The sequence below is a fragment of the Magnolia sinica genome, chromosome 10, assembly GCF_029962835.1.
Source record: "Magnolia sinica isolate HGM2019 chromosome 10, MsV1, whole genome shotgun sequence".
Classification (NCBI taxonomy): domain Eukaryota; kingdom Viridiplantae; phylum Streptophyta; class Magnoliopsida; order Magnoliales; family Magnoliaceae; genus Magnolia; species Magnolia sinica.
The window spans coordinates 22,982,906-23,007,256 of NC_080582.1; the positions used below are offsets into that span (position 1 = coordinate 22,982,906).

Genomic DNA, 24,351 nt, shown 5'->3' on the forward strand with positions numbered 1-24,351 from the left:
CCAATCAAGCCCTCGCTCACATGTGTGGCCTTATTGATTGAATTAGCAGCAACGAACGACGTAATGGGTATTTTTGCTTTTGTTATTAATGGCGTTCTTGTAAATATTGACAATTGTGTTAAAAGACTCAAGAGAAGTGAGGACGTGTGACCCTAATCCTCATTCTCTCTCTTCTCTTCTATGTTTTCTCTTTCCTCCTTTCTCAATCTATCCACAGATAAAAAGATTAAATAAGTTTTAATATCCTACCCTTTTAGATTTTCATAACATGTTGGTTCATATGGATTAAAGGAACATATTGGGTTTTGCATCATTGTAATGGATAGTATCAGTCAATGCATCCAATGGTCTAAGGGGCAAATGCTCAACACACAAAAGCACCAACATGACCATAAAGCAAGTAGAGATAGAACCATCCATACATGCTGACATATAGCACTTTGTTAAAAACTTAGTTAAATTGTATGAACTAGGAAACTATAGACTATGCAAACAAATAAATAAAAAATGTATAGGGTATCAACTGTCTACACTCGAAATCCCGGATTCACACAATCCGCCACAATGTCTCGCTTACTCCGCTATGCAAAAAGAGAAATACAGCCACGAGAGAACCTCACAATGTAGAAACTGATGATCGGGCTCAACCCATTTGGAGCAATGGCATATGCAATGCGGCGCTCGCCAATCATAAGTTTTTAAAATTGGTAACCAGCTAATCCCACCAAACAAAGTTCAAGGGATCGATTGGCACAAATTTTCAAATTTTCAAATGAAACATTGGTATGTGTGAAGAGTAGCCATCCAAATACGTTGCTTTGTATTGCCCATGTCTCCCAAATAATTACCAATCTCAGTTTATGACCACTGAACAGACAATCCTAGATCAGTTGTAACAGCAGAGGTCTAACCATCCATCTAAATTGTTCATCTTGTGTGCCCCACAATGTCTCTCAGGAGTCACATTGACCAGCCAATGCTAATCATTCAGTAAATGGCAGCAAAACCCAACCACGATTGAAACTAGCTTCGGCGCAATCCACAATTTGCAAATTCCCAAATCTGTCCTTTGCAACTGAGAGAGTGCATTTCCAAACAAAACTGCAAAAGGGAATCTTTTAAGTTTGCACATCAAATAGAGTAAAATGAAGTTAAAAATCCATCCAAGCATATTCTAAGGGCCTGATTGGTAAATGCCTAAAAATGAGTTCATCTCCTATTAGTTAATCATAACTATGTATTAGAGATCATGATTGTTGGTTATCAAGAGTATTTTCAATCTTTACCAAAAAGAAAAATCATCTCTAATCCAATAAACCGAATTCTCCTAACAATTAGGTAGTGGCTATTCGAATAGAGATATATCAGCAAAGTAATGATTACCCTTATGGAGAATCATGATTCTTGTGTGTTGGGGGACCGCAAAAGCAAACTCCGAATTTGAATCCAAGACGCAAAAGACAAACACAACAAAGCATGTAGAGGAACACACGAATTTTACGTGGAAAACCCTCAAAGGAAAAAACCATGGTACAAAGCGATAGCAAAATCCACTATGGTACGATATTGCAAGAGATAAATCTACTTACAGATATGAAACCCTTCAAAAAACCCTAGATTCCCTTCAAAACCGTTTTAGAAATGTTTAAGCTATTCCCTCGTTACTCTAACCCCGTATTACACCCATATTTATAGTAAAACACCCAGAATAAAAAATTAATCACGTGATTATGCAAAATTGCGCACATTATCGATCTAAGCATCTATCGATTGACATCGATCAAGCAACCCTCGATCGATCGATGGCCAAATGTTCAAACGCTTGAACATGCTTAAAAGTGTCCAAAGAGTTGACAAGTATTTTCCAAATTTCCTCGATCAATCAACTCGACCTGTCGATCAATCGATCATGTCCAAAATTGTCCAGAGACCAATCTATATAATCTGGGGCTCACTCATTCGATCAATCAGCTTGGTCGATCGCTCAAGACCCCTATTTCATGTACGGATTGAAAACATCAGACAACATTGTGTTTATTGTTAGGTAATTAATCTGAGATTTCCACTTGCTATATAAACAGAACCCATAAAATGGAATCCATTTTTCTACAATTTTGACAAGAGTAATAATTAAATAATAATTACCTTTTCCATATCCGCACCTTAGATTCCCTATATTCAAATATGATGGAGAAAGCTCATGTGCTACCTGAGTGCTTTTAAACAAGAGCACAATCAACGATCTAGGCCATCTGATAAGTTCCCACACCATTCATGGACTGCCACGAATAACTCATGTTGATTAGAGGATGCTTACCTTCCAAACAACTTTTTTTTTTTTTTTTTTCATAATTGTTGATTTTCCAAGCATGATAAGCCAAACAGTTACATAACAGCCATAATGGTAATGGCGAAACCATTACGAGTTACAGGGCCAAAATACAGTTATAGAAAAAATGGCCCATACCGTCCCGTAACGGTCTGGAACCATTTTTTTTGGAAGGCAATAACTGCCACGCAACCGTTATGGAACAACTAGTTTCCAAGACACAAATGGTATGGTCATGGTCATGCTACCAAAATGGTACCTTGGTTATTCAGAGTGCAATCTCTCGAATGAACTATTTATAATGATTTTCAGAACTTTGATCCAACCGTCCATATTTATATGACACTGATCAGATGGAAAAATTCCTCTAATCGGTGAGAAACATTTTAGGGTGCCCCATGAAAAGTGGGGCCAACCTGGTGGATTGTTCAGGTTGACTACTTGACGGTCCACGTATCTAAAAACATATGGCAGGGTAAAAAAGAAGGAAACTAAGGTGTTGGCACCAATCATAACAATGCCATTTTCTTGTTCTTCCTTTCTCAACCAAAGTGAGAAGAGGTAGCAATGCATGCGCTCCAGTAGTGCATTCTAGATCGAATGGATCAATCCAGACCGTCCATATGATGGACCCATGGTGGATGAGGCATACTGCTAGAAAAGCATATCTGTCCATTATGTGGCCATCAAACGGCAAAATAGGAAAAAATTATTAAAGGTCCAATTTCTACTAGTTGAATTCAATTGCAACAATCATCGTGCTTTTGGAGCCATCCACAACAGGACCCTGATTTGGACGGTATGGATCTACTAGTGTTATGCCAAACCCCATCATTAGACGGCACAAGCATATCATCCAACCTAATCCGCGGAGTATGGTACCATATTATCAATTTTGAAACTTCCAAAAAAGAGGGACGCGGATTGCACGGGATCTGCAGCCATAAGCTCCGTGGGGTCCACCACAATGTACGTGTTATATCCACTCCGCTCATTTTTTTTTGCACGTGGGAAGGCCGGTTTGGCTGGTGACCCCGACACCAGCCAGCTAGCTGGTGTCAAAGCTGTGGGCCCCACCATGATGAGTTGATGAGTTTGTTTTATCCACTGCGTGGATAAATATAACCAGCTTGTGCATATTTGCCAATATCAGGTAGACGACTGTAATACCCTGTTTCTTTTAAACGGTGGGTTCCACCATTAAACCGCCGTTACATATGATGTGGCCCACATAAGCTTTGGATGGCCCTCATTTTTTTTGGCTCATGCCCTAACCCTGTCGGGCAAAACTGATGAACGGTGTGGATTTATCACATCATAGCCGTGGGGCCCACTCTTCAAAAAATAAAATAAAAAGATGCAAAGTAAGTGACGTGCTGACGCACGTCACCCACAAAGCAACCCCTCTCCTCCACGACTCCCTCTCTTCCCACTACTCCACGATATGGTTGCGGATGGGAACCCATCCACCATGATTGCTATCATCATGGTGGGACCCAATCCTCAATTTAAACGGTTCATTAAACTCCCAACCCACTAACTCACCTGATATTATTTTTTTTATACCCCATTTTCTCATGCTATCTAGAGGAAATGAAAGAAAAAATCATGAAAGAAAGATTATGAAAAGAAAAAGAGAGATCAGGAGAAGGGAGAGTATCCGTGAGGGTTCAACATCGAGTTCAAAGTTGATCAATCCAGGCTAGTACACGTAGAAATCAACATCGCTTCAGATTATTTTTCTCCAATCACGCAATTTTTCCATAGCAGGTCGGTGATCATTCCCTATTTGAAAAATTCATAACTAGATATTAAAATATTCATAAGGAATTCCCTATTGAAGAATGTTCTTTATGTGACTACTGAACCAATGCAAATATTATTATTATTATCATTATTATTCTTCTTCTTCTTCTTCTTCTTTTTATTTTCTTTGCATTTGATATTATCTAGTGGGATGATGAATATTTATGTCATCAATTATTTTTTTAATGCAATGATTCTTACGGGTGCTCTGATATTATTTGTTACAATGTTTCCTTGTAAGTTAGATGCATCTTATGGGAATAATTATTTGTTTTATGCAATGATTCATACGGGTGCTCTGCCCAAGGTCATTCCCGAAATGATCAGCACGACACGGGTGCTCTGCCCAGGGTCATTCCCAAAAGGATCGGCACGGGTGCTCTGCCCTGGGTGATTCCCTAAAAGGATCAGTACACACGGGTGCACTGCCCTGGGCTTTTGTCCCTAAAAGGTTATACCGGTGCTCTACCGAGGGTCATACCCTGAAAGGATCAACACCGGTGCTCTGCCGTGGGTCATCCCCTAAAAGGATCAACACACATGAGTGTTTTGCCCACTCCAAATCTTAGTATTTTTAGAAAAGTTATGTTAAATAATTTATTCATTTCATAATCATGAATGTTAAATTATTTACTATGATTTTACATCCAATGTTCGTCTTATTTTGATTAATATGTCGAGATTAAATTTGGTAATATTTGTGAGATTTTCAACTCGGGATTGATGTGATCCTATTGAGTTGTCAACTCATTATATTTTAACCATTTCAGGTTATGAATATTTCGAAGATGCAGGGTACTACTATTAGTAGTGGAGCATGGAACGTGGTTGGATGCACATGACATGTCATTCTACATAGGATAAATTTTATTTTATTTTAGAACTCTGAATGTAGTAATGTTTGATTTGATTTTCTTATTTCAAGTTAAGTTAAATAAGTATGCATCGATGAAATAATAAATTATGTAATTAGTTATCTTAGTTTGTGTTTGGATTTTAAAGTTTTGGGCTATGGTGGGAAAAAAATGAAATGCATATGAAATGGACATACTTTATCTTTTTATTTTTATTATTTTTATTTTTTTAATATATATGTCACGGGTCTGGAATTCGGGTCCTGGACACCCTATTCGGGTACCCGAATTTTGGGGCGTGACAAAGTTGGTATCAGAGCCAAGTTGATCTTAAACGTTGGACCTAAAATAAATATTTAACTATAAGTTTTCCTAAACAACCTTAACTAGGAGATGAGAAATTTAGAATATATACGTAGGACATTTTAATTTATTGTGATATAATACTTAGATCTCATTTAGGCTGTATATTAACATACAAGATCAAATCTGGACGTTAGGAATTTTCTGAAAATTTTCTAACTATTTCTTAAATTGGGCAGCAATAATCAATATAAAATATGTGACTTTGAAAAATCATAACTATTTAAGTAAAACTCCGATTGAGGTGATTCAAAAACTTAATTGAAGCTTGATATGTATAATTTTATAAAAAAATAATTAAAAATTAAAAATACTGATCCTTCATATACATAATTGAGGTTAAGAAAAACCTGTCCAGAAATCATTTAAATCTGGACAGCGTGTATTCTTTGAATTTTTAAAAATTTTATAGGCTTCGAATTATTATAAAATTTTACAGGGGTATAGTAGACTTATAGATATATCTATATAAAAATTTTCAAGTTAAAATAATGTCTAAAAATATCAAAAATATCAATTAGAATAGCATCCTTATGACTAGAAATTTCTGCACATAGTTCTAAACTACATCTTAGTTTAACTTCTTTTAGATCTTCATGTATGTCTACGTTGAATCATCTAATTTCTTATAATCTTAAAATTATTTAGTAAAATTCATAATTTTTTTTATTTATCATAGGCTATGACGGATCAAAGTATGAACCTCGGGGCCACATCGGAGACTCAAGTACCCGATGTAGCTAGGCAAGGAGCAATTATTGACAAGATCCTCCAGGCGATGGAAGAATTTGCCTCATTTATGGGAACACAAGTACTTATAACTCAATCTCAGGAGCAGACTCAAGCGACACTTGTAGCCCTTGAAGGGATGAGATCCTTGTTGGAAAAGTTTAAGAGGTAAAGACCGCCTACGTTTAAAGGTGGGCCTGACCCAAGTGAAGCTGAGGGTTGGAAAAGGCATATGGAGAAAATTTTCTCAGCTATAAGATGTAACGAACAACAAAAGGTTGAATTAGCAATATATATGTTGGAAGGAGAAGCCGATCATTGGTGGGAATCTATGACCAGGGAGAACCCGAGAATAGAAAGGTGGACATGGGACCAATTCTGCACAAAATTTGAAAATAAATACTTTCCAGCTTATGTGTATACTCAAAAGGTTATAGAATTCATGAAATTAAAACAAGGAGATATGGTAGTGCGTCAATATGATGCAAAGTTTATAGAGTTGGCATGATTTACGACATTTCTCATACCGAATGAGCTTCGTAAAGGGCAAAAGTTTGTTGAGGGACTGAAACCTTCTATCTATACTCGACTGGCGCCATTTCTTATTAAAACGTATGCAGAAGCACTGGAACGCGCTAGCGCAATAGAAAAGGACTTTGATGAGCATTGGAAGAACCGCGAGCCGAGGAAGGACATGAGGATGCAGAAGATAAGAAGAAATTCTTCACCGAGGTGCGCAACTTTTTTGGGTTGATCCTTATTTATTTAAATATTGCCCGGACCAAATCCTAAGGAGATGTGTACCAGGCGATGAGCATCAGGAGCGTCATCTCCTTTTGTCACTCACGGGCCTGTGGTTCACTTTTCCGCTAAAAAGACCATGGCCAAGATCTGCGGTGTGGCTTTTACTAGCCTACTATGTTTAGGGACACTCATGAGTTTTGTAAAGCTTGTGAGCGTTGTCGAAAATTGGAGTATTGTCCGTCGAAATATGATGCCTTTGAATCTCATCCTTATCATTGAAGCATTTGATTCTTTGGGGCATCGATTTCATGGGACCATTCCCCCAATCGTTTGGAAATCGTATATTTTGCTCGTAGTGGATTATGTCACTAAATGGGTGAAGCGATTCCGTGTCGAACTAATGACCATCGCACGGTCATTAAATTCCTAAAAGAAAACATCATTTTTCGATTCGGAATGCCTCGAGCCATCATTAGTGATGGGGGCTCACACTTTTGTAATAAACCATTTGAGAGCTTAATGAAGAAATACGGTATTTCTCATAAGGTGAGCACCGCATACCCCCAGAGACAAGTGGGCAAGCTGAGATTTATAATAGGGAAATTAAACACATTTTAGAGAAAACGGTTAACCACGATCATAAGGATTGGTCAATCCGATTGACCGATGCCTTATAGGCATACCGTCTTGCCTTTAAAACCCCTATTGAAATGTCTCCCTTTAGACTTATCTATGGGAAAGCTTGTCACTTACTGTGGAGCTGGAACATAAAGCGTCTTGGGCGATCAAAAATCTTAATTTCAATCTGGACAACGCTTGCTACGCAAACTTCAATTGAATGAATTTGAGGAAATTCGGAATGATGCGTACGATAATTCGAGAATTTACAAGGACAAGATGAAAGCATTTCATGACCAACACATTTTGCAAAAATCATTCACGCTGGTCCGAAGGTCCTTTTGTACAATTCTCGATTACATCTCTTTAGGGTAAGCTTCGATCTCGTTGGACCGGCCCATACATTGTTGTTAATGTTTATCCTCATGGGGCCGTTGAGATAAGAGATCCTGACAATGGCAAGGAGTTTAAAGTAAATGGACATCGCTTAAAGCCATTTGTCGAGAAATTTGATTCAGAGGACATGTCCATACCTCTGACTGATCCTGTTTACCAGGATTGATCTCCTAGTCTGATGGAGGTATAGGTAGGTTTCCTGTTTTCATAGGACTAGAATAGTTTCCTTTATGCTCCTGGGAGCCAACCCAGCTTTTCATTCTGTTTCATTTTCCTAGTTAGTTAGTTCAATGTTTGTGGGTAACATTGCTGCAAACCCTCACGAGACTACAACTCGTCCACTAGGGGCAACCTAGGGGTTTAAAGGCTTGTTGCATACGCTAAATGCAATCGAGAGTACCTGCGAAAGTGGTGTAGGTAGGATCTTCTTTTTGTGATTTTATTTTTGTTTGTTTCTCTCTTGTGCTGACCCGCTCTTATGTAGATATTTTTGGAAAGCCTTTTGATTCTTTCGTCCAGGTACTATCTTTCCATCACTCTTATCTTTTCGTTGTCCAATGTGCGTTGCATGCTTATTTCTTTTACATTGAGGACAATGTAGATTTTAGGTTGGGGGTGGGAGATTAGGTTTCCTAATCAGCGTTTTCTTGGTCTTGAGCAAAAATTGTAAAAAAATTTTAATTTTTCTGGACTTTTTTATGAATTCGAAGGGATTTTGACGGCCATCTAGGGCACTTGGAATTTCAAGATACGTGATGTTGGTAATTTAAGATGCTTGGATTCAGTATCTGTTGGATTTCATAGTTAAGTTTGAATTGTTAATCCAGAATTAGAAGTTGTAAACATAGATTGAGTTATGATCTCACATGTCACATCTCACTTTCACATTAAGGTTTCAGGTTGATATTGAAGGATTTACTTGGTACTCACTAAGCATGAAAGGAACCAGCCTGAGAAAATTGAAAGGATTGGGTGAATAATCTTCACCATAGGTTTGCTCCCTATAGGTGAAGGTTCAATTTCCCAAAGTAGCCGTCGGAAAGGGGTGGGCAATGGTCTTCATCATAGGTTTGCTCCCTATAGGTGAAGATTTGATTCCTCCCCTTGGCGGTATTTTAATGAATATATATATATATATATATATATATATATATCAAAAGTCAATTAATGAAAAAATGATCCGTGAGGAAAGTTTTGGTTATTATGAATTATCTTATTGTTTACCGATAATATCATGAAATTAAGAAGTGAACCTTAATGATAAGCCGAGATTACACGATACACCAATGGAACTCAATGTTTAGAATTTTTCTGATTGTGGGATTAATATTTGAACTTGATTATGAAGTTTACCGCAAGCTTGATTCCAAGAGAAAATTCCACTCACCATTCATGAATCTTAGAATTCTCGCATCTCGATTATTTGTTCACAAGTCACTTGGGTTTATAGGAATTGTCCTTTATTTCTGAAATTATTTTTCGCATACCTTGCTCGGGACTAGCAAGATGCTGGTTGGGGGTTGTGTTGTGGGTTAAATATTGCATATCAGACCCAGTTATTGCATGGATTTACAAGCATGATACCGTTTAATGGCCCGATTTAATCGTGTTTGTAATGCAGAGTGTATTTATGAGCATGGACTAAAAAAGGGTGCTTAAAGCATGAATTTAATGCTCTGATGACACCAGAGCATGGGACGGACTCCAGAGAACCAAGATCAACAGAATTACACACCAGGGACCTGGAAAAATCGGGAAACTGAAGCTCAAGCGGCCTGAAAGTCAGCCAGAATGCAAGATCACTGGGTTTCCACCATCTGTTCAGCTTAAAACTTTATACATGGCTCGAGGACCAAAAACTAACCGTACATGTCAAATTTCAGCCATTGGATCCTTCTAGAAGTGGCCCAACGGACAGATCAGCCCATAAATCAGTGATTTGGGGCCCGCCTGGTATCTGGAAATGCGTCAATTTTGGTTTCAACTCCTTAAATGAGGTAGCAAAATAGATGGACGGAGCAGATTTCTCTCGAACATCACTATGGACCCCACGTGTGTATTGCATGTACACGGGTACATGAGCATGAGAGGTACACCATACTGGGGATCTGGTCAAAACTCGGTTTGACCGAGTCTCCTTCTCAAAATAGGAAACCACGTTTCCTGTGGGTGAAACAGAGCCTCGGTTGGACTCTTGTGGGCCACCACCATGCGTCGAAGGTCCGATCCGGACCGTCTATTAGAATTCTACAGGTCCACTAGCCTTGACCTAGGTGGAATTTTTCTAGGAAGTAACGTGTATCGGATTTCGACCGTTGAAACTCAAGATGGACGGCGGAATACAATATCCTGTGGGCCACACAGAGTCTAATCTGAAACCAGATAGTTCTTACTAATTTTTTGAGCCGAATGCAGTGGACGGTGTGGATTTCTCAAAACAACAGTGAAGTGGGCCCCACCATCAGCACAGCATAAGTGTGTTACGCACCCTATTTCGCGTCCGGGAAATCTGGGATGCACGGCCGTATTGCTAAGAGGAGCTGCGCGGTCTTACGGCTTATGTTTACATTCTTTTGTTACTTTTCATGTATTAACACTACCAAAAAAAGGGGCAAAGCCGACGGACTTTGGGGGGTTTTGGCTACGGCTAATATCCGTCGGTATCACCGACGGCTTTTAGCCGTCAGCGAAAATCGATAATCCGTCGGGGAAACCTCAGTTTTGGATGGTGGACGTCCAACCGTCTACTGTTTTCCCATTTTGTGGTCGCCCCGAGACTTATTTAATTCTCATTTTTGGTGATCTATCCCAAAATGATGTTGAGAAATGTATGGACGGCGTGGATGAAATATATCCATCATGGTGGGGCCCATAGATCCCTCCCCTTTCCAAAGGTATGTTTACCGTTTTTTGCTTTCTGTAAAAACTGTGAGTTTTAAGCAGAATTTAAAATAGTGGTGATTCCTTTATAAAAATAATGGTAATTATATAGAGTTATATAGACCATTCAAATAATCCGTTTGGTTGTAAGTGATTAATATTTATAATGTTGTTATATAATACAATTTTAGGCATCCAGAAAATGGTCCCTCTTGCATGTACGACTATTAACAGGCATTTTGTTATAAACAATGGTAGACGCACAGAATATCGGATTTGAACTGTTTATCCGATTTAGAAGAGGAATTCTGAAATATCGAGCGCTCATCTGCTCTTTTTGCCATTTTCATCGAGTGGGTCCCTCTTAGAGCTCTCTTTTTGCCATTTTCATCGAGTGGGTCCCTCTTAGAGCTGCTTGCGTTTCTATCTTCCAAATGTGATCCGAATCTCAGCAATGGAAGCGTTAGATCAAATATTGAAGATCTAAACTGGGATCCGTGCGGGAGTTGCCGGGAGATTCACGGACTGATGCGATTCCCCGGTAGGTTTTTGCTTTTCACCCATGGACTTCTTTGATAGGTTTCTAATTTCATCAGGAAGTGGGCTTCCTGACATGGAGGGCTTGTGTTTGAGCTTGTTGGCTGTATTTCTAGCTTAGTGTAGTCTTTTCTCTTTTCAGTTGCTTTTCTTTTTTGTTTTTTGTTGTCTTTTGGCTGTTGTCTAATAAAATCGTCACCTTTCAAAAAAAAAAACTGTCATGTGGGCCAGAATGTTAGAAAGTAGCAGACAGCGTAGAAAAACTTGCCAAGTTTTTTTTTCCCTGTGACTTTCCATTTGTTTCATAAACTGTGGCCCACATGATCAATCTAGTAGCCTTGAATTTGGGTGAGGGCATCATATCTTGTGGGATCCACCTGATGGTCGACTTGAAATTGGGTGGTGCACATATACATCGAAAACAGGCTGTTGGTTGGCCCCTTTTAACCGTCCACTGTCTTGTACACATGCTGCTTGATGATCAGCAGGCAAAAATATGAGCTACTAAACATTCATCATGGGGCCGGCATGATGAATAGCGTGGAACTACATGTAGGTGCTGTTGTAGGCATGGGTGGGATAGTTGTGCATATGCCAATCTGCGGCTAGGAATATTTATCCTCAATGACCTGACTTGAGAAACCTGACTGATGTGTTGGTGTTATTTTATTTTGGTTTGCAGGTGAATCTTGCCTTCTGCTAAACTGGTGAACCCTGAACTTGTGGCGCGGTCAGAACCAGTTGCTGAGTTGCTTGATTTGGATCTGAAAGAGTAAGTGACTTCACTTGTGCTCCTGGATAGTGTTGCAAGCCTTTTGGTGCCATGTACAAAGCAATTTAAATTGCTAAAACCTTCAGAATCTCTCTCAACTTGTTTACCCAGAGGCCAGAGCTTCTATGTGAATAACCAAAACTCTGTGACCTCACCTTTTTGCACCATTGTTTACTTTACTTTTGATTTGATGGAACATGGGCTTTTCCATCTTTGGGAAATTGGGTCTCTCTGTAGATGTGGTTGCAACTAGTGAAGTCAGTATTTTGTTGGCATTGGATCCCTCAAAGAATTTGCACAGAGAATCAATTCAGTAGCAGGCAAGCATAGGAGCTTAAGATCGTGACATTTCATTGAGCTGGTTACGTTCTGTCATCACTTATTGTTGTGTCTAGCATTTGGTATATTTGCATTCTGTGAATAGATTCTGGCACCGATGTTGTAATTCACTAGTATGCAGCCAAGTTTGCTATCATTAGCTAAATATAGCTGTGAGGTTTGTTGAATGAGGAAAATATGCAGGCCTCACCATGGATGGCCCATGGGATAAAAATCCGTACAGATTGGGAGATCCTAGAACTATGTTATTTGGCCCTTTTTGTGGTTGAATGTGAAGGATAGTAGTAATTCTTTCTTGACTGCTTATTTGTTGGCAACTACTACAAGGGTTGGGATTTCTCCAATCTGGGAGATTTGCTGAATGGGGCATCCATAGTGCAGCCCCTGATTTCGACTATTGGGATCAATGAACTAGGGACCACATTTTAGCACTCCTACAATCTGAAAACTTGAAACAGTTTTGCAACACTCGGCCTGCCACTTCAGAAATGTTGTAATCTTAATGTTGTTTCAACCATGTGTCTTTTCCTTTGGGATTAGATTGCTACAGTATGAGGATGTATTAGATGTTAAACGCCGAATACGGAATTAGTTATTCAACCTTTAATCACCACACACATGGTAGGCATATAAAAGATTCTGAATCTTGACTGTTCATCTTTTTTAGAATATGTGTAAATTTATTTTTATTTTTATTTTTTTGAGTAGGCAACAACATAGCCATTAGCCAGAGCATGGCATTTGTGTAGGAAGGTGGACAACCATGGAAAAGAAAATGATTTCCCCTGATATGACAGTTTCCCTGTTTGGGAAACCAAAAAAGGGGGTAATCAATTTTGTTTCCTAGATTTTCTTTTTTTAAAAAAATGAGTAAAATCATTTCCACACACAAGCGAAAAAAGAAAAAAAGAAACCATTAAATGTAGATTTTCAAATGTCATATTGACTTAGAGAAACATCAAGGAAACATGGAAAAAATGGTGGAATTTTTCAATGATAGTTTAGGAGATGCTAACATACACATTTGCATATTTAAGAGTCGAATAATAGCAAAAAATAAGTAAATTTGTATATTTAGGGATCAAATGATAAATTTCCCTTTAATGGGGGGAGTAAAAGCATGCATCTTTGATTCGAGGAAACATTGGGGAAACATGGGAAAATTGGTGGATCCATCCATACATCCAACGATGCATGCACATGCATAGATACAAACACACATTCATGATCAATCCATCCATCCATACAATCATTCATGCATGCATGCATACATACAATGACACATACATATATATACACATGCATGATCCATTCATCCATGCATACACACATACACACATCTATACACATGCATGATCCATTCTTTTCTATGGTTAGCATGAATTTTATTTAAAGAAAAAGAAGAAAAATATCATACAACATCCATCAAGTAAATGGAGAAGAATGCCTAGATGAACATAGTTGAGATGCACCTTATTTTGCTACCCTATTTGCCTGATCATTAGCCTCCCAGGGAATGAGGTTAAATTTGGTGCTTACCTAAGCTAACAATTCTCTAATCTGCTTTGGCTGTTCTTCTTTTTTCTTTCATGCCAAGGAAATTGCACTCCTTGAATCACCTTCTACAATCAATTGATGGTTCTCAATCATTCTCCTGATGTGTTTAACAAATTATCCTTTCTCTTCAACATATTAGTAGAGTTTGACTCTTTTCTTGGCAAAAAAAATTTCTGCTAACAAAACTTCTAGAAATATAATTTTCCAATGTTAAAGAAAGGGCAACTTGGACGACCAAGCCGCTTTTTTTTCTTTGGGTTCAAATAAGAACCCATATTGAGTTACAAAAAGGAAAAAAGGTAAATCAAGAAAGGAAAATGCAAATATGGTACCCAAAAACCTTTAGGGGTTATAATTATTCTTCGACATCATGGTTTTGTTTGATACTTGGAAATTGTAACAAGGTTTTCCAAATATTTGTTCACATGTTAACACAGATAGCTCTCCTTTTTTTTGGTATATGGTACACATGTATTTGATTATTTCCATTTAACATTCGTCAATAATAAGACTTGGATGATTTGTTAAGTGGACAATTTGAGTTGATCTTTTAAAATTTCCATACAAAACAACCAAACAATGGAATTAGTATTGGAAACTGTTAAATGTAAATTTTCACTTGTTATATAATTTGAGTTGACCTTTTGACACTTTCATAGAAAACAACCAAACAATGAAATTATTGATAGATTTTGCAATTTTCTATTTCTTGAAGATTTCATAGGGGTTTTCAACATCCATATTTTGAATTCTCTCTACCCAAACAGGTTTGGATAAACCAGTTTTCCCCAGTTGGTATTTAAAATTTTACTTCCTTTTGGAAGGCTGACTTGGGTCCCTTGGGGTCTTTTCCACGGTAGAGGTTTTCAAATCATTGTACCAACAACATGTGATCTTAGAAAAGGCTAGTTTGCCCTTTCCATTTTCCTTCATTAAAGTCCATGTGCATTGGTTGAAACTAAAAGGGAAATGCTTTGCTAGAGGGATTCATCCAAACTTTCTCACTGGGTAGGATGGTAAAAGGGAAAAATATCAATGGACCTCATTTAAATGCATGGTTCTTAAATCATAGAGGGACTTTTTGGCATCAAATCTTATTTCAATCATGACATGTACATTTATATTGCCGAAAAACAAGTTCATTCAAGAAATTCATGCTAAGGGAGAGAACCCTTCCTCCAAGAGTATTACATCCTATTTTTGTTTGAGGCCTTTTGTTTTAAGGTGTCTAAGATGTAGTGGTTTTCTTTTTTATTTTTTATTTTTTATTTTTTACAGGGGTTGTCGGTTGGATTGCTTAGGCAAGCTACATACACAATAGCACGACTTGGGTCATTTAGGTGAAGCTCTTACACATGAAGTACAAATATGTTAGATTGTGTATGGTGTTTTTGAGATAAATATGTTTTCTGTACTTATTTATAGTTATGCTTCAAAAACTGTTGAAATAATTGATTGTGTTTCATTATAACCCATTTCTTCTTAGATGTTCCATCATGATACAATTACAATTAGTATTTATGCCACCTAGTGGTATACAATGTATCCCCCCCGTTTAGGAATTTATATTGAACCAGTATATTCATTTGACTGAAAATGCTTGTTTTTTTATGGATTCCTAAATTGTCCCATTTTGGACAGTTTGGTACCATACCATGTACTTAGGTTGTCATCATTTTCAGTTTACATGTAGTTGGAAATTTGGTAGTGTCTCCCTATATTTTCTCCGGATATGTGGTTCTTTACTAATCAGTTTTCTCTATCCATGTGTAATGGATTACAGGTGGCAACTAGTTAGTATTGAATTTTACATATATCTGGAGAATATGGGGAGGTGCTGCCAAAATTTCGACTCGCATGTAAATTGTATGAGGACAGTAGATGGTATGTTACCAAATGGGATAGAGACAATTAGCACTTGTAAATAGAGACAATTAGCTCGTATAGGTAGAAGCGAGTATGATAAGCAATTTATTGATATTCACAAAAAGATAGGGAGAGTGCAAACTTCTTTTCTAACTTGAGAAGATAACAGAAATATATATTTTTTTACTCAATGCCCTTATGACTAGTATTTATTCTATGATTGTATTTCCTTTAGCTACAAAAAGAAACCATCCCTACCATTTCTCTTCTTTACCAGGTTGGTTGATCTCACCAATTCCTAACCTGTGTGTCAAAGGTTCGAGTCTTGGTGCTAACTTCTTTAAAAAAAAGAAATCATCCCTAATTCTTTTCTTTTTAGTGTAGTGGTCAACTTATTTCAAATATTAATGATGCATTTTGACAACGTAATGGATTCTGTGGTGCATTAAATGCTTCTATAGAATGCTAAATGCCTTTTTAATCAAATCAACCATATATCTGTGATGTTTTGATATAGCTTGAATTGAAAGATAGTGCTTGTTTTGTTTCAGGAATATAATCTTATTTGTTAGACGTTCACTTCTCTTGCTGCAGATAAGAACTTGCTTCATCAGGTATAATTTGTATTAATTCAACTTGTAACTCCTCAGAACCGGCTCTGCTGTAAGATATTACAGTGTATGACGGTTCCCAGTAGGTTAAGTTGTAAGTTATTACATAAAGTTGGTTGGATATCTTTTATTTTTATAAATGTTGTCAATAGTTAGTTGGATGATGAATTAGGTGTATAAATGTGTGCTTACCTACTGTCTTGCTTAATTTATATTTATATTTCTTCATTTATATTCTTTTGTATTAATTCAACTTGTAACTCCTCAGAACCCGCTCTGCCGTAAGATATTACGGTGCATGACGGTTTCCAGTAGGTTAAGTTGCAAGTTGTTACATAAAGTTGGTTGAATATCTTTTATTTTTATAAATGTTGTCAATAGTTAGTTGGATGATGAATTAGGTGTATAAATGTGTGCCTACCTACAGTCTTGCTATGGACTCTAGGGAGTGGATTACTCTACATTACCCGGACCCACAATTTATAGATGGTATGATGAGCTTTGTGAAGTTCGTAAAAGAACATCTTCCTGGTAGAGAAACAATTCATTGTCCATGTACCAGATGCAGATGTTTACGTTTACCCTGCACAATCGATGATGTGGTGATAGATCTGATTAAATATGGATTTAATCCAACATATAGGGTGTGGAACATGCACGGTGAGCCTGAATCACCCAAGTGTACCGAATGCACTTCTCACCAGTATCATAGTGTGGCAGACATAAATAACATTGTCAATGCGGTTGTTGAAGACCTCGGTTGTAATAACCTTGACCAAGTTATTCAAGATGAACCCAATGTAGCCCTCGAAGCTGAAGACATTGTCGGAGATGCTTCAACCAATGAGTTTGAAGCAAATGTACGAGATGCGATGACTGAGCTCTATCCTGGTTGTCACAATTTCACTGTGCTAACTTTCATTGTACAACTTTTTAAATTATAGGTGAACCATGGATGGAGTGAACAAAGCTTTACGGCTCTTCTTCAACTACTCCAGAATGTCTTGCCATCCGGTAATAAGACCCCAACTAATACCTACCAAGCGAAGAAGATCATTACAAAGTTAGGTCTTGATTACCAGAAGATTCATGCATGTCCAAATGACTGCATGTTATACTGGAGAGAGCATGAGACGAAGATTAGTTGTCCAAACTGTGGTACTTCTAAGTACAAGACCCATGTTAATTCTAAGTTAAAACGAGCTAAAGTACCTGCTAAGGTGCTAAGGTATTTTTCATTAACACCAAGGCTACAAAGAATGTACAGTGTGCCATGGGTGGCAAAGGAGATGACCTGGCACTCAACCGGAAAAATGCAGAGTGGAAAGATGGGGCATCCAATGGACTCCAGCACATGGAAGTTTCTTGACAACAAGTATAAGGATTTTTCAGCAGAGTCTCGTAATATTCGATTGGGTCTAGCTACAGATGGGTTTAACCCCTTTGGCACTCTCAGCACGTCATACAGTTCCTAGCCTGTTATGTGTGTGACGTATAACCTTCCACCAAAGTTATGTATGAAACCGCAGTTTACTATGCTCACTTTGCTCATCGAGGGACCATGACAGCCCGGGAAGGATATCGTTGTTTATTTGGAGTCATTGATTACTGAGTTACAAGACTTGTGGCGGAAAGGGATCACGACATTCGACGCATACGATGGAAATAGGTTCAACATACGTGCCATCTTGTTGTGGACAATTCATGACTTTCCTGCATATGGTAATGTTTCTGGTTGTAGGACTAAGGGTAAGTATGGTTGTCCTGCATGTGGTCCCCACACAGATTCCTTACGATTACACCATGGAAAGAAACACGTTTATATGGGTCACAGACGGTGGTTGCCTCTAAACGATAAGGCCAGAAAAGATACAAGTGCAGGAACCTTCAATAAGAAGGGGGAGTTGCGACCACAACCGATTCGTCTGACTGGGATTGAGGTGGAAAGCATCGTTTCGAAACTAAATGTGCAGTGGGGCAAGATCGGAAAGAGGAAACAAAGTGGTACAGCAGGACGGGAACAAAATGATGATGCAGAATCAACATGCTTCTTGAAGCGATCCATATTATACGATCTGGAGTACTGGAAGGATATTCCCGTACGCCATAACCTTGATGTTATGCACATTGAGAAGAATGTATGTGAAATCCTTATTGCACTAATGTTGAACACAACGGGCAAAACCAAGGATGACGCTAACGCACGCAGAGACTTGAAGCGGCTAGGAATTAAGAAGCGTTTATGGTTAGAAAATACTGATAGCAAAGTGATTCAAAAATGAGGTCCTTTCTTCCTTCGAAAAGAAGAAAAAAACATTTCATCCAGACTTTACGTGAGCTTCGTGTTCCGGTTGGTTTTAGTGGGAATTGGAAGAACATCGTAAAGGAAGATAGTGTTGATTTAAAGGGAATGAAGTCTCATGATTACCACGTATTGATGCAACATCTGCTCCCAATTTTGATCCAACATGCATTCAAGGATAATAAGCCTATGCGCACAATAATTAGAAGCTTCAGTACATTTTTCAATGCCCTATGCTCGCGAACCATAGATATTGAAATGTTAATGGCTCTCGAGAAGGGCATGGCTAGGACTTTATGTGAGCTCGAGATTACATGTCCTCCTTCAATTTTTGTTGTGATGATGCATCTGCCTATCCACTTGGCTTACGAGGCTCGTGTATGTGGTCCTGTCTACTATCGATGGATGTATCCATTCGAAAGGTATAATATGATTTTAATATGAATAAACCAATCCAACATATGCAATTACATTTTCTAATGTGTTATTAACTCCTTTAGGTTCATGAAGATGTTTAAGGCGTACGTCCGCAATATGACACGACCTGAAGGTTGTATAGCAGAACGATACATTCAAGAGGAGACACTTATATACTGCAACCAGTATAGAGGGAAAAATAACACGAGCCTCTTGGAGAAATTGGAAAAGCGGTTAGACGGATCAATTTCATTCATGCCGAAGTTACAAGATATTGTTGACGACTTCGATGTTGACGTGGTTGGCCCAGTTGGCCCTGGTCAAAGTGTCGTTTTAGAAGGTATTGAGTACGAACAGGCTCGCACCTGGGTACTGAAGAGTCATCCTAACTATGAGACATGGCAAGGGTACGAACTGGACTTAGCTTGTATGTATGTCTTTTTTTTTTCTTTTTCTTTTTTTTTAAATTTCAAATTTGATTCAACAACATTGTAACAACATTTATGAAAAAAATTGTCAATTTTGTAACAACCTTCTTAACTTGCAGGAGATATGCAAATTTCTTAAAGCAACGCAATATAGTTGTTGGGACTAGGACTAAGGTGGCGAGTGATGATGAGTTCATACCTTGGTTGAAGAAACAGCTAGACTTGAGTGAATCAAGTAATGAAGTCTTCAGAGATATAGTTAGGGGACCAAAGGCTTTTGCGATGAAGTACAATAAATATTGTATCAATGGTTTCCTCTTCGTCACCAAGGAATACGAAGAGAATAAAATGAACCAGAATAGTGGTGTTAGCACAGAGAGTATGACCACCTTCCAATCTAGTGCTAAGGATAAGAATCCAGTGGATGAATCTGTACCTTATTACGGAGTCCTCCACAAAATCATCCAACTGGAGTACCGAGAAGGGTACAAGCCAGTTCTACTAAAGTGCAATTGGGTGAAGGTGACGCACCAAGGTGTTTCTTTCGATGCGGTAGGGAATTTGAGACTGGTGAATTTGTCTAATCTTCTCAGTTCAGACCAAGTGGGTGATGAGCCATTTATTCTTGCGGAGCATGCCGTGCAAGTTTTTTATTCTAGAGATCCAAAAAATCCTAATTGGCATGTGGTCTTGGAGGTTCCAAGAAAGATTTTCGTTGAAGATGAGACAAGCATTTTATCAGAAACATAGGTTGTAACTGAGGCTGAAGTAGGACCTGATCTCACCAAAGTAGACATGGGTGGCGAGTTGTTATTTAATGACATTGAAGATATTTGTGTGGTTGTTGAAAAGAAAAAGAAAAGAAAGAGAGCAGGGAAAAAATCCTGATTTGTTGGTTATATTATGCATGTAACGAAACGATTTTGATTTATGCCCTTTTTGATTCTTCCATTATCATATTAATGTGATAGAAAAAATTTATGAATTAATTTACTCGTCTCTTTATTATACTTGGTACTTTGCTATTTGGATAGAAAATTTTATAGTAATTACGTTACAAATTAGATCTTGAAGATGGATCTAGAGGCAAAGCCGCTCAGGGATGCATCCTATAAAGATGCCAGGGGTAATAACATAGCTCTCGTTATCCGTTTAGATTTAACATTTCTTTTAAAATGATCTTTCACTTAGAGGCACTGTCATTGGGCGCAGAGTCGCTAGGGGATGCAGCCCCTGAAGATGCTAGAGGTAATAAGATAGCCTTTCGTAATTGTTTAGATTTAAAATTTCTTCTATATCGGCGATGATGAAACATGTGTGTAGCTATTTTTCTTTTTATGCCAGGGGTAATAACATAGCTCTCGTTAGCTGTTTAGATTTAACATTTCTTTTAAAATGATCTTTCACTCAGAGGCAGAGTCATTCGGCGCAGAGCCGCTAGGGGATGCAGCCCCTGCAGATGCAGACCCTGAAGATGCTAGAGGTAATAAGATAGCTTTCCTTAATTGTCTAGATTTAAAATATCTTTTATATTGGTGATGATGAAACATGTGTAGCTATTTTTCTTTTTATGCCAGGGGTAATAACATAGCTCTCGTTAGCTGTTTAGATTTAACATTTCTTTTAAAATGATCTTTCACTCAGAGGCAGAGGCATTCGGCTGAGAGCCGCTAGGGAATGCAGACCCTGCAGATGCAGACCCTAAAGATGCTAGAGGTAATTAGATAGCTTTCCTTAATTGTCTAGATTTAAAATATCTTTTATATTGGCGATGATGAAACATGTGTAGCTATTTTTCTTTTTATGCAGGCAGGTCGTCATCTTCATCGTCTAAGAAGAGAGGTCCTACCCGAGGTTCAGAATTACATGAGAGGACTTCAGTGAAAAGGGTCATTGGGATTAATGAATTTGGGCAACCGAATATAGGGGATGCAAATCAGATCGCATTCAATTCAAGCATTGGTGTTCTCACCCGTGCACACATTCCGATCACCTACACAGACTTTCGGTTGGTGCCTCCACAATACATTCAGAGGGTCAGTGATATCCTGGCATGTAGTTATGAATTTCAGGATAACCAAGAAGCGTGGTCACCATACATTCGTGATCGCTGTAAGGCTGCTTGGAGAAATTTCAAGAACACTTTGCATGCAAAGTATATTAAGGACAAGGATCCTGCAGTTGTGAAATCGTATCCTGCCCCTATTGGTGTCCCTCTTGAGGATTGGATGATCTTCGTGGATTATTGCAATACTAATAAATTCAAGGAATCAAGTGTAAGAAATGCATCCAATTGGGCCAAACAAGTTGGCACTTCTACACTTGGTCGGCGTAGCATGGCTGCCACACGCCATGAGATGGTACGTCCTAAAATAACAAAGTTCTACTTTATTTATGATGATTATTTCAATTTATTAGTCATTTAATTTCATTATTTATGTGTTTTGGCATGGATGTTATGGGGAAAAGGCAATTGAGAGGAATCTTACTACTGATGCCGAGGTTGGTAGGGCTGAGGTGTACATCCGAGCCCATACAACAAAGGATAACAAAGTGCAGTTTCTAGAAACCTTTGTAAGTGCAACCCTCGTACAGCCTTTCATTATCCATGTGAATTTTAAATGCTTCTTTCCCGCACTATAATTTTTCTTTTAGATGTTGTCATAGGAAAAAATAAAATCAATTCAAAGTAGTAATCCCGCATCTCGGATGACCAGTGTAGATGATGCCCTTACACAGGTATATATGCATGTCCTTCAAATACTTGAGTTTATTTAGACTTATGCATTCTCTGATAAATCTAATTGCAATTCTGTTTACAGTCAATTGGGAGTGATAGTAGAGGGCGCATGCAGGGGATAGGTGGAAATGTAGGCAAGATTACATTGAAGAAGACAATACCTATTGTACATAAGCTCGGTGTGGTGTCGCGGGAACGAGATAATTTGGTAGATAAATTAGATGAAATGCAGAAAAGCCTAGGAGATCTCCACCAGAAGTTTCAATGCTTTGTAGATAAGCAAGGGGAACAAGGGGATGTGGCTCCACCGACAATTCCTCCATTTAAATCTAGTCATGCATCGTCGGTATGTATGTGTTTCTCTAATACTAATTTAAGCTTATGATTATATGCACTTCCATTTAAAAATACTAACGACATGTTATATGTGTACATGTAGCCTGATTTGGTAAATCTTGGCAAGAGATGCGATCTCTGTGATTGGAAGAAACGGGTAATTGCTCGTGGTGAGGTGCATGCAGTGGATCCAAAAACCTGTGTCCATGGAGCAGAAATGGACGATGGAAATTTTAGTGTTGTCCTGATGGAGATTATAGCTCCGCAATCAGAGTTATGGAAGGAAGATGGTTATCATGATACGCTTGGAGAGGTCGGTGTAGGAGGATTTGTCGTATGGCCCAAGCTATTTCTAACCATCTATCCGTGATGTTTATGAATATTAGACATTACAATAACTAACACAATTAACTTTTGTTTTTAAACTATACAGTAACATAGACAGATGCATGCATATTATGGAATCGAATGAATTTAACACTCACTTCAGATTACACCCACATATATTGAATGGAATGGATTTAACACCCACATTTATACATTGATATATTTGGTTGGCATTTCAATTTTCAGCCTCCATTTGAGGAATTGAAAGATTTGTAATAATTTTCACTTCTTTAAGTGTAATTTGCACTTGTGGGAGAGAGAGAGAGAGAGAGAGAGAGAGAGAGAGAGAGAGAGAGAGAGAGAGAGAACTGTAGGGAATTTTCATCATCCATGGCAGCTGTTGCAGAGAATGCGCCACCAGCAGGTGTACAGAAATTACACCTCAAACAGAGTATCATCTGCTGTAAGTTACTTCAAGGGTAAATGGTTTTACTCTGGCTATCTTAAAATCATTTAAATAGCAAGATGCTGATGCTAGAAGTACTCTTATTTGCAGGATCTGGTTTTGAGTGTTGCAGGATCATCTGCTGAAGTTGCACTAGCTGGTTCTCACCCCAAAGGTACTATTACATTTTTTTGATGCCTCGATTGCTAAGTACACATTAGGGACTGATCTAGTTTCCGTTGTTGCAGGTTGGTGTAGGTGTCACTTCAGGGGGAGTTAACCAGATAAGTTTATATTTTTCTTTTTGGTTGCATTTGAGTGTCTAATTACCTGCTTGCCTTTTTTCTTTTCTTCTTTCTTTCTTTCTTTTAATTGTAATTCTCTTTAAATGTTTTAGATCAATAAGGGACGTCCCTGTATTCAAGGAACGGTTTCAACATGACAATGAAGGTAAACTTAACTCTAAATATCACCTTTATAATCAGAATTTTTGCTCTTTATTGTCTGTTTTTGAATTATAATTTTTTATATAATTGACACCTTTTATCTCGAAATATGATCTATGAAGTAAGATATGAACGCAATCCTTATCAAAATCCACACCTAGGGGAGCGCAAATAAGAGGATTGATCTTAACAGTATGGTCGTCATGCACATAGACAGAAAATGCTTGCAAAGAATGTTTATGAGTACTCGGTAATTTTGGAGTCCTTCTTGGTTAGGGTTTGGGCTGAAAGTACGAGTGTTGGAGCCGACGCTTTCGGAGTCTGAACTCATTCTTTTGAAGAATAGAAAATTGGGAAAATTAGTAAATATGGATTTTCTTGTTAAGAAGAAAATGGAAGATGGATTGAAGTAGCCGCGTGAGATTTGAAAATAGCAAGTGTAGTTTGGTTTGAAAATGATATTTCACATGCGTGGCGTGCGTGTCCATGAGATGTGTTTGTGTCCAGCA

At 38.1% G+C, this 24,351-nt stretch overlaps 3 protein-coding genes across 5 annotated transcripts in view; 2 read left to right on the forward strand and 1 right to left on the reverse strand.

Moving 5' to 3' along the window:
• The window catches only part of LOC131258182 (uncharacterized), a 67,400-nt gene that overhangs the window by 26,038 nt on the left and 17,011 nt on the right, over window positions 1–24,351 (reverse strand). The window lies entirely within an intron of this gene.
• On the forward strand, window positions 18,741–20,298 carry LOC131257310 (uncharacterized). Its single transcript, XM_058258218.1, has 2 exons — window positions 18,741–19,527; window positions 19,668–20,298. Exons 1-2 carry the CDS (start codon window positions 19,208–19,210, stop codon window positions 20,296–20,298), a joined length of 951 nt encoding a protein of 316 aa, XP_058114201.1. The 5' UTR covers window positions 18,741–19,207.
• Window positions 20,805–24,163, forward strand: LOC131258180 (uncharacterized). 3 transcript variants are annotated; one of them, XM_058259294.1, is made up of 9 exons: window positions 20,805–21,031; window positions 21,358–21,908; window positions 22,018–22,122; window positions 22,216–22,287; window positions 22,371–22,634; window positions 22,728–22,937; window positions 23,376–23,430; window positions 23,508–23,571; window positions 23,645–24,163. In XM_058259294.1, the coding sequence occupies exons 1-8, from the start codon at window positions 20,944–20,946 to the stop codon at window positions 23,540–23,542; spliced, it is 1,380 nt and encodes a 459-aa protein (XP_058115277.1). In that variant the 5' UTR covers window positions 20,805–20,943; the 3' UTR covers window positions 23,543–23,571; window positions 23,645–24,163. The 3 variants fall into 3 exon arrangements, with proteins under 3 accessions (XP_058115277.1, XP_058115276.1, XP_058115278.1); XM_058259293.1 differs by having other exon boundaries at window positions 23,376–23,414; XM_058259295.1 differs by having other exon boundaries at window positions 23,655–23,718.

What these genes read in the sequence shown, in the direction of transcription:
- LOC131257310 (XM_058258218.1), top strand. Translation starts at nt 19,208, where the DNA reads ATGAAGATGTTTAAGGCGTACGTCCGCAATATGACACGACCTGAAGGT. An exon ending in AACTATGAGACATGGCAAGG is followed by an intron (nt 19,528 to 19,667) that starts GTACGAACTGGA and finishes CTTAACTTGCAG; the next exon opens with GAGATATGCAAATTTCTTAA.
- LOC131258180 (XM_058259293.1), top strand. Translation starts at nt 20,944, where the DNA reads ATGATCTTTCACTCAGAGGCAGAGTCATTCGGCGCAGAGCCGCTAGGG. An exon ending in ATCATGATACGCTTGGAGAG is followed by an intron (nt 22,938 to 23,375) that starts GTCGGTGTAGGA and finishes CGCCACCAGCAG; the next exon opens with GTGTACAGAAATTACACCTC. An exon ending in CAAACAGAGTATCATCTGCT is followed by an intron (nt 23,415 to 23,507) that starts GTAAGTTACTTC and finishes TCTTATTTGCAG; the next exon opens with GATCTGGTTTTGAGTGTTGC.